This window comes from Melopsittacus undulatus, chromosome Z (assembly GCF_012275295.1).
Source record: "Melopsittacus undulatus isolate bMelUnd1 chromosome Z, bMelUnd1.mat.Z, whole genome shotgun sequence".
Lineage (NCBI taxonomy): Eukaryota > Metazoa > Chordata > Aves > Psittaciformes > Psittaculidae > Melopsittacus > Melopsittacus undulatus.
This window is the reverse complement of record NC_047557.1, coordinates 38,385,641-38,396,397: the sequence shown is the minus strand read 5'-3', so window position 1 is coordinate 38,396,397 and position 10,757 is coordinate 38,385,641. Positions and strand designations below refer to the sequence as shown.

Here is a 10,757-nt window from a genome sequence, read left to right as displayed (position 1 = left end):
ACCTCTCACAAGAAATTACCAATATCAGCAACTAATTTAACTAATCAGCAACACTTTAACATGTCCATTTTATTTTTGACACTTTATGGCCTGACTAAGCTGATAGCAGAGTCCAAGTAAGATCATTCAGCTGGCATCAGTAAGTCCACTATTTATGAAATTTCCTTCACAGAACCTAAAGAAAAGAAGTCAAGATGTAGGCTGTTGACTTGCCCACAGCAGACCAAAATTAAATTCATTCTGTGCTTTTCCACTATCTTTCTTTCTTCCCCCAGCTGACCTGAAGAACTTGTAGCAAAGATAATCTGCTATGCATTTGTATGGTGTCAGCACAGTGGGAAGTGCAAAGGTCTTTTAGTGATAAACTATGTAATGATAAACTTTGCAACTGAGCTTTGAGAATGACGGTGCCAGGGCCCTGGGTGCCAAGTTCATTCATCATTTCACAACCTGACAAAAGAGGTGTCTTCAAAGGGGAATTCAGGTGTTACTCATGGTGTATGTAGTTCTGGTCCCATGAAGTCTTATTTCAGTATTCCCAGAGGCAAACCTCTTCTCACGTGTTCCTGACAGGTTGTTGGAGCAGAATATAGTTCTAGTTTCTCTGTATTAACAAAACCATTTTTTCCCTTGCCATTTCTTTTCCTGAGGCTGTTTTCTCTTTTTCTGTAGACCATCACCTCCACTGAATAAGGCATTTGACTGCCCACATTCTGGTACCTCAGCTGGCATCTATTTTCTACTCCCATAAGGTACTAAAGTGCAGTACAGGAGCTGAGGACTGAGTCAGTCTGAGAGATTAATCTTGGGTCATGGAGTATGACAGAACAGGTGAAACAAAGCAGTAACTGCCACCTCCAAACACATGCTTATATTAAAATTAGTCTATTCTCTTGAAAACGTCCGATAAATTTCCTAGTGCTCCAGGCAGAGAGACAGGTTACCAACTGCTGGCAGCCTGCGGCACAGCAGGCTTACAAAGTCAACTTTTTGTACATGAAACTTTGGAAAGTGGCTGCAGCCTTCAGCTCGGTTGCAGAAGTTGGCTGCCAGGCACACACAAAGTGTTGCCAAGTGCCTAGTTAACATGTCTCAGCGCTTCCCGGGAACTCATCGGGACTCCCAACCCCACCAGGCATTGCTCCAGCCTTTTGCGCCTGTTGTAAGAGGGGGGACCCTCATCCCTGCGGCTGGTCGGGAATGCGGGTCGGTTTGGGTTGGGGGGCACCCAGCGCTCCTCTCGGTCGCGTCCCGGTAGCCCGCGGGCACCTCCCGCCCAGCGGCAGCAGGGCAAAGGGAGAGGGGCTACCCTGCCTCCCGCCCTCCCTTCGCTGAAACCAGTCCCCGAAGAGAAAGTCACCAGGGGGTGGGGAGATGGTGACAGCTCCAGGAAACCGCCGCCGGCAGCGGGAGACACGGAGGGGCGGCAGCCCGCTGGCTGGCAGCTCCCCACCGCCTCCTCCGCGGCGCAGCGCAGAGAGCCCCGCCGGGTGCCGCTAGCTTGCTCGCCACTGCAGCAGCCATGGACTCCCCGCAGCGTCCGCCGCTCGCACACGTCTTCAGAGGTACCTTCGTGCACTCCAACGCCTCGGCGCCCATGGAGGTCCTCCACGAACACCTGCTGGGGGTGGACGAGAACGGGACGGTGAGCGTGGGGGCGGGAGAAGGCGCGTTGCAGGGGGGCGCGGGGGTTCCCGAGCACCGTCCCGCTTTTCTCCACCGTGGCCGGAGTACTCAGATGCCTGGTCCCCGCCGGCAGCCCCCTGGGTCGGGGTGAAAACGACCATTTACGGTCCCAGTCAGCGGACCGGGGCAGACCGAGCCGCGGACCGGAGGCGTAGAGCCGCCCCTGCCGGCTCTAGGGAGAAAGTGGCAAAATTACGCACTCCCAAGTACTCCGTGTCCGGCGGCAGAAGAGCTGCGGAGAAGCGGTTTCTTGTTCGTAGGAGCTGGAGATAGCTGGGATGGCGCGTTATCTCCTTGAACGAGTCTGCAGGTAGCTTAAATTTAGTTTTGAAGTGCGCTAAATATTTGCAAAACAGCAGCGCGCCTGCTCAGGGCTTGCTTTCACATTCTGTCGGTTTTCTTTCAGTTTCACAAGAGTGTTTTTCAATCTCTGAGTACCAAAATAATGACTGTGCGTACAGTATATCCCCCCTTACTCGTGCACAGTCTTCTGACTAAGGCTTTATATTTGTTGGGGTTTTTCTGTTGTCACAAGATAAAGCATGACATATACCTACAAGGAGTTAGGAAGGTGATGACATGGGGCATGTTAGTGGCACAGGCCGAGTTTTTTTTTTATAGAAATAACATATATAGGTACCTTATATAGATAATAAAAAGAGGTAATTTTCTTTCTTATGGCTGAATAACAGGCTTCATTGTGTCAGTACCATTTGAAATCTGTGCAAAGCACACTTTCAGCCCTTACAGTATTTTTTTCCTCTGTTCATACAGGCCCATGAGGGCCTGCTTAAGGACAGCCATCTTACAGCTCTTGAGGAGTGTGGTGCAAGGCATAGCAAAGTCTCAGAGAAGCTGTATTTTCTTGTATGGGTGGGGAATGAAAGCTTACATAATTCAGTATTGGCTGCTGTCAACTTAAACAATAGAGCTATGAATGAAAAAAGGGTTTGGTTTATGTAATGTGGGTGCAGGAGGCAGAGACTCATACCTCTCTTGCTGTCTGTAATGGCAATTTCCAGAAAAGGGTTTCTACTCAGCATCCATGGGAAATCAAGACTTTAAGTGATTTTTCTTGAAAAGCAGGTACTTCAGTAAGTTGTATCTAAGGATCTCTTCCCTTGTCCTAGTGGACAAGGATATAGTTTTCCTTGCATAAATTGGAATATTCCCATGCAGCTATGTTTTTTAAAATAAGTGTTTTCCAGTAGAACACCACTGTTGTCCAAAATTCCCAACAGAATACAGTCACAAGGACTTCCATTTGCTTCTCTTTATAATACACATTCTTGGCATTTTACTATTCCAGGACCTGACAATAGTGAGTTTTGACACCTTTTATTCTATCATTTGTAATTTAATCTCATACAGAACTTTCAGTGGAATCACTGAAGAGCTGGCTCTTCAAGGAGGACATGGTGGTTAGAAAATTACTTACCTTTATTGTCCAAATTTTCGACCAAAACTATTCCAGTACTACTCCCAGAGCAGTAACTAAATAGGTATCATTCTTCTGATTCATGTTGCTGACTCCATCATAGAAAAATCTCTCACTGTCTCTGACAGGGGGAACAGCTCATCATTTGTGAACAGCTAGGTCTTGTTCTCCGGTATGAGCATGTCCTCCAAGGGACAGGTGCATACAACCAGTGCCACGGAAACAATTCCCAGACCTCCACTGCAAGTGGGGACACTTGGCTGACAAAGGCCACAAGTGAAATGTCAGCTCTCTGTGCTTTGCCTGTAGGTTTAAAGGGAGTTTTAGCAAGGAAAATACGGCTTTCAAGTATGAAGACCCAAGTTATTATTAAGTTGGCAGAATCAGGACTGTGTCTAAATGAGCAGTTTGGAGAGCAGTGTGGTGCCACTCTTGAGGAATGCAAATAGAAAGATGACTGTTCCTCAGAGTAAAAGAAATAGACGCAGGTGCAAAAGGTGAAAATAGTGAAATAGTTGAAATAGTGGTGTAATTACCTGAATAGAATATTAAGTAAATAGAACTAGTGTTAAGCTAAAACTCCCCTTGAAGAGAGAAGTGTTGTGAAGAGAGCAAGTGTTGTGGAATAAAAGTTAATACTGTTATGTCTTGCCAAACATAAGTGTTTAATTTAAGCCAGCTGGGATAACATGTGACGTGTGTTAGCTGTATAAGGAGAGAAGGTACCAAGACACCAACATCCATCTGGAGTTTGTTGCTTAGCCTTTCTTAGAGGGTTGGGCTGTTCATTCAGGAGCTGGGTCCTGCCTCTCAGCTAGCATCACATTCCAGTTTTTGGAACTAGGCAAGCAATAGGCATCATGTCTAATTGCAATAGTCAACTATTCTCTGTGGGAACAAGGAGGGAAGAGAAGCATGTGGGAGGGGAAACAAGGATGGACCCCTTACATATATGTTCATTTATGATAGCCAGAAACAAAGATAACACAAGCACTACTGGATAAAAAAAAAACCCCAAACCTATGTGTTTCTCCAGCCAGTAACATTCATTTCCTGTTCTTCTGGTAGCAAAGTTATTTGCACTGTGGTGCTTGGAGGCATTCAGACTTTATTGCGTCAGGGCTGCTGCGTAGTTTAGTGGACCAGCCATGCATCGATGGAGGAGCTTTGGGCAGTAAATTTGCAGATGACCTCAAGAGGGACAGGAGTGTTGATCTTCTGGAGGATAGGAAGGTTCTGCAGAGGGACCTGAACAGGCTAAATCAATGGGCTGTGGCCAATGGTATGAGGTTCAACAAGGCAAAGTGCTGGGTCCTGCACATGGGTCACAACAACCCCATGCAATGCTACAGGCCTAGGGAAGAGTGGCTGGAAAGCTGCTCAAAGGAAAAGGACCTGGGGATGCTGACGGATGGCTGAACATGAGCCAGCGTGTGGAGTCACCATCCCTAGAAGCGTTCAGATGTCATGTAGATGAGGCGCTTAGTGACACAGTTTAGTGGTGGACTTGGCAGTCCTGACGTAACCACTGGACTTGATCTTAAAGGTCTTTTCCAGCCTAGCTGATTCTATGATTCTGTGTCTGGGAATAAAAGAGGCCTGAGCAGGGTAGGGAGGTCTCAGCTCCTTATCTTTGGATCCTTTAGCACCACACAGGTAACACATCAGAAATGAATGAACTATTTGTGCACTAGTGTTAGCAGTCATTGATACTGCTTATGTGATACAACCTTGCCAAAGCACTGGTTGTTCTCCTTTACTTCCTTCTTTACAAGCTGAAGTCTTGCCTGTGCACGTCTTGTGACTCCAGTGACTCTGCCATAGAGGTTTTTTCTTGCTTTAACAGTGTTAACACCCAGAACTAATTTAAAGGACCAGTGCACTACACTGATTACCTTGAAAGTACGAGCAAATACACATGTCCAACCTTAAAGACCTTAAAGCATTCGATGTTGGAAAGGTGGCCATAACAGAGCTGCTGAGAAAAATTCACAAGAAAAAAGAGGCTTATAAAAGGTGGAAGCAAGGACAGGTGGCCTGGAAAGAATACAGGGATGTTGTCCGGGAAGCTAAGGACCAGGTTAGGTAACCTAAAGCCCAATTGGAGCTAAACTTGGCAAGGGATGTTAAAGATAACAGGAAGGGATTTTATAGGTATGTAGCGGCTAAAAAACAGACTAAGGACAATGTAGGCCCCCTCCGGAAGCTTTCAGGAGAACTGGCTACACAGGACTTGGAGAAGGCTGAGGTTCTCAATGGCTTCTTTGCCTCAGTCTTCACTGGCAAAGGCTCTGACCGCAGCACCCGAGTCCTGGAAGGTGGACGCAGGGACTGTGAAAACCTAGACCTTGGGCCCACTGTAGGAGAGGATCTGGTTCGAGACCATCTTAAGAACCTGAATGTACACAAGTCCATGGGACCTGATGAAATCCATCCGCAGGTCCTGAAAGAGGCTGGTGAATGAAGTTGCAAAGCCACTGGCCATTGTATTTGAAAAATCATGGCAGTCAGGTGAAGTTCCTGATGACTGGGAAAAAGGGAAATATAACCCCCATTTTCAAGAAGGGGAAAATGGATGACCCGGGGAATTACAGACCAGTCAGTCTCACTTCTGTGCCTGGTGAAATCTGGGAGCAGATTCTCCTGGAAGGCATGCTAGGGCACATGAAAAACAACAAGGTGCTTGGTGACAGCCAGCATGGCTTCACTAAGGGGAAATCCTGCCTGACCAGTTTGGTGGCCTTCTCTGACGGGGCTACAAAAGTGATGGACGGTGTGGAGCAGTTGACGTCATCTATCTGGACTTGTGCAAAGCATTCGACACTGTCCAACATGACATCCTTGTCTCTAAATTGGAGTGTCATCAATTTGGTAGGTGGACCACTCGATGGATAAAGAACTGGCTGGATGGTCGCACTCAAAGAGTTGTGGTCAACGGTTCAATGTTCAGCTGGAGATCAATAACGAGTGGTGTCCCTCAGGGATCGGTGTTGGGACCAGTCTTGTTTAATATCTTCGTCGCTGACATGGACAGTGTGATTGAGTGTGCCCTCAGCAAGTTTGCCAATGACACCAAGCTGTGTGGTTCTGTTGATACGCTAGAGGGAAGGAATGCCATCCAGAGGGACCTTGACATGCTTGTGAGGTGGGCTGATGCCAATCTCATGAAGTTTAACCATGCCAAGTGCAAGGTCCTACACCTGGGTGGGAGCAATCCTAGGCACAGCTACAGGTTGGGCAAAAAGGAAATTCATGGTAGTCCTGTGGAGAAGGACTTGGGGGTGTTGGTCAATGAGAAAATGAACATGAGCCAGCAGTGTGCACTCACAGCCCAGAAAGCCAACCTGGGCTCTCTGGGCTGCATCAAAAGGAGCGTGACCAGCAGGTCGAAGGTGATCCTGCCCCTCTACTCTGCTCTCGTAAGACCTCACTTGGAGTACTGTGTGCAGTTCTGGTGTCCTCAACATAGAAAGGACATGGTACTGTTAGAACAAGTCCAGAGGAGGGCCACGAGGATGATCAGGTGTCTGGAGCACCTCCCATACGAAGACAGGCTGAGAAAGTTGGAGCTGTTCATCCTGGAGAATAGAAGGCTGCATGGAGACCTCATAGCAGCCTTCCAGAATCTGAAGGGGGCCTATAAGGATGCTGGGGAGGGACTCTTCATTAGGGACTTTAGTGATAGGACAAGGGGTAAGGGGTTGGAACTTAAACAGCAGAGGTTTAGACTGGATATAAGGAAGAAATTCTTTTCTGTTAGGGTGGTGAGGTACTGGAATGGGTTGCCCAGGGAGGTAGTGAATGCTCCATCCCGGGCACAGTGTTCAAGGCCAGGTTGGATGAAGCCTTGGGTGATATGGTTTAATGTGAGGTGTCCCTGCCCATGGCAGGGGGGTTGGAACTAGATGATCTTGAGGTCCTTTCCAATCCTAACTATTCTATGATTCTATGATTCTATAACAAGAACATGCTAAAGCAATGGGAAGCATCTCTTAGGTAACCAAGGAGTACTGTTGGGAAGTTTGTTTGCAATGAGTATAGATGTCTTGCTGATTCATCCATTGCTGCATTTGACAGTAATGGACCAGGTGTCAAGGTTAAGGTTGACTCCCTATGTTCATCTCCCTTGAAACATATTTTCTTCATACTTCCATGATTTTAGTGTTTTATTTATCTGCACTGTAAGAGCATATAATAGCCACTTCTTTTCCATGGCAACACTTGTTTCCAGAATTTGCCATCTGGTGTTTCATGTTTCTCTCTCTCTCTCTTTCCTTTTTTTTTCCCACTTTTTTTTTCCTTTTCTTTTTTTTTTTCCCCTGCAGCTCTAACAATATTGATTCGGCATCCATTTTGATTTCAGTGTTAGAGTGACATTTTCTTTATTGCTCATCAGAAATTTCTGTAGGTCTGTAGTCTAAGCCCTCTTCATATATATAGCTAATTAAGCTGGATATATTCCTCTTTAGAAGGAGAGATGCTGCTTTATGAGAAGTATTAATGGACTCCAATATTCTTGCAATTTTTGCAAGTGTGGTATTTATTTATAAGATATAATTTTAATTTTTTTTGGTGACTGAAAATTTTAAGCATCTTCTCTTTAGACAATGTAAATCATATAAGCCATATGTACATTTACAAGATAAGCAGACAAAACCTTCTTGCATACAGCTTAGCTTCCTTTGCTTATTTTTCTCTATAGAAAAAGGTAAAAAATGCAAAAGGTTATATCACACACATAAAAAAGGGCAGGCAAGTAACTGATAAACAGTGCTCTTCTGGTCCTCTTGATCTTCCTCCTAAGTTCCTTCCTACCACCTTTTTACAACTATTTGCTCTTGCCTTTACATAGTTTTTTAATCGCTGCCACATAATATAACTGCTGTCATGAAGGTGATACAGGCCCTCAGTGTGGGAATCTTCACAGGAGCAGATGGATACCTGTATCAGCAAGGGTACTCCCTTGAACTTAGAGGAATGAGCTTTTACACCAAGCGAGTTAGAAATCCATGAGTTGTTTTCTTGCAGAAACTGTGGTTAGGTAAGAATTTCTGAAATCCCAGCATATACAGTCTTTCACAGGGGTAGGCAGCAGGGTCCTCTATCTGCTCTGTGAAGTGTTGTGGGAGCCCAGATTCCACCTGGAGCCTGTGGTGGGCATTGCAGTTCCTAGACTCCCCACTCTTTCTTGGAGAGTTGTGCCTGTTATTGTCAGAGCAGTGAGTTAGACAGTTGAGGATTCAGCTGCCAAGCATCGTGTTGCAGATTAAAATATCATGCAATTTAAAAATATAGTGTGCTAAAATCCTGACTCGACAACAGAAACTCAGCAGCAGTAGCGTCAATGTCCTCCAAGACTCAAATGGGGCTGAGTTAGGCTCCAGATTGTAGGGTTTTTGAAATAAATTAAGATCTGGGGCATGCTTGAAACCTGTTCTGGAAGATGAAAAGACTCACTTTTTCCCCTTCACTTTTCTCTTCCCAGGCACTTCAGGAATAAAATTAAAAAAAAACCCAAAACAAAAAGCAAACCCAAGCAAACAAAAAACCAACATTAATGACATGAGCAGAAAATTAGAAAATACTTAGCTCAGTGCTAATCAGTCCTAGGCAAGACAATTAATTTAACCCTTCTGGTGCTGAGTGCTGTAATTGCATTCTGGTAAGGCTGCCACACACCTCCACAACGAACAACCACACTGCTAGCGTAGTGCTATGTTACAGGAACACCTGTGGACACTGAAGTCCTTACTTGGGAATTATTGCTTGAGTCTCATCACTTGAGAATGAATTAATTTCCTTACAAGTTACAAAGTGGGTGCAGTTATTCACTGTATTGTGAACAGGCATTTCAAAATCATACTTGATAGTTAGGCAGAACAAGTATTTCAGTGCAAAACTATAACCTTTGTAGTGAGTGTGCAAAATCTATTTTAAGATGTGATTCATTTTGCCTTTGTGTAAAGCTGATGAGGGATACAGGTTTAAAGTATCTAACTATGTTTTCTTTCTTCTAGATTGTGTTTTTGGAGCAAACTGATCAGCAAGAGGAACTGGCTAGGAGCTGGGGGTTCAAAACATCTGACATAAGAGAACTGAGTAACCAGTATGTGTTTTGTTTAGATTAATTTCAGCTAATGGAGTTCATTCTGAATGAAGTAATGCAAGTCTCTGTGAATACATTTTGGCAGGGAGCACATTATGTGCAATCTCATGGGCAAAACTCCATTTCAGCTCTGTGAGAACCCTTAACCCAAGAGCTGCCTCCATCCTGGATGTGGCTTGAAGGGTGGACGGTCCGTGGGTTGTGTTCCTTGGTTTGTGACTTCAGCTGTGGCTGAATTGTACCAGCTGATTTACACTGTGTGGGACAAAATGCCATATGTAGCTGTCATGCATGACCTCTTCTGTGCTTACACAAGTAAATTATGTTTTTTCTTGAAATTACATTTTATATCAATTTTGTTAGCAACGGAGCTGTGCCTAACTAGCTCAAAACTCTGGACTTGGCAAATACAGGTGCCACTAACACTACAGATATAAGGCACTTGCTTGGGCTTTGACACAGTCCCTTATAAATTCTAATAAAGTTAGAATATTTAAACTTTCTGAACACAGAGACTTGGATTTCAAACTGTATTGCAGCTTGAGTGTTTCTTTTTAACTCAGCCAGTGTAATTTCCCACCTTTCTGGTGAAGTGAAATAGTTTTGGATTGCACCTGCAATGCTTTGCGTGTAGCAGCTGTAAACTGTACAAGTGTAAACCACTTATGGCTTAGAAATTAGAGTTGCAGCACGGTTTAAGTATTCATTTGTTAAAAAACTGTATGCTTTGTTGGAAGGCCAGTCATACAGTATATATGAGTCATCAGATGGTTTCTTCACTTGAAATAGCCTGAGAAAATGGATGGTGCTGGGACTATGGATCAGGTTGTGAAACATCTTTCATCATTTCTAGCATTCAGGAAAACAGGAAGAAGGGAAAGTACAAAGAGACTAAATCACTGCTCATTCAGTAGCCAGGGAGAAGGACAGAAGAATGTGAAAAATTTCATACTGTATAAAGTTCCATCAAAATGTTGATATATTCATCCCTGTTGTTGCATGAACACTACATGACAACAAACAATATTACAGTTCTATTGTAAAGATGCCTTTCCTGTCCAGGTATTCAGTAGAGATCTTTTTTACAGGTGTCTGTGTCTGCATTTGTAGACATGGTGGCTGTTCTTTCATTGAATCTTGAAATTCCTAGATTGAATATCATAGAATCATAGAACCATAGAATAGTTAGGATTGGAAAGCACCTCAAGATCATCTAGTTCCAACCCCCCTGCCATGGGCAGGGACACCTCACATTAAACCATATCACCCAAGGCTTCATCCAACCTGGTCTTGAACACTGTGCCCGGGATGGAGCATTCACTACCTCCCTGGGCAACCCATTCCAGTACCTCACCACCCTAACAGTAAAGAATTTCTTCCTTATATCCAGTCTAAACCTCTGCTGTTTAAGTTTCAACCCATTACCCCTTGTCCTATCACTACAGTCCCTAATGAAGAGTCCCTCCCCAGCATCCCTGTAGGCCCCCTTCAGATTCTGGAAGGCTGCTATGAGGTCTCCACACAGCC

General features: G+C 44.7%; 1 protein-coding gene across 1 annotated transcript in view; it reads left to right on the top strand.

The window, feature by feature from the left end:
* Window positions 1-1,519: 1,519 nt before the first annotated feature.
* The window catches only part of GDA (guanine deaminase), a 28,596-nt gene continuing 19,358 nt past the window's right edge, over window positions 1,520-10,757 (top strand). The window contains exons 1-2 of the mRNA XM_031054330.2: window positions 1,520-1,645; window positions 9,142-9,230. Coding sequence (XP_030910190.2) covers window positions 1,523-1,645; window positions 9,142-9,230 — 212 coding nt within the window. The 5' untranslated portion in view covers window positions 1,520-1,522. The remainder of the gene's footprint in view (window positions 1,646-9,141; window positions 9,231-10,757) is intronic.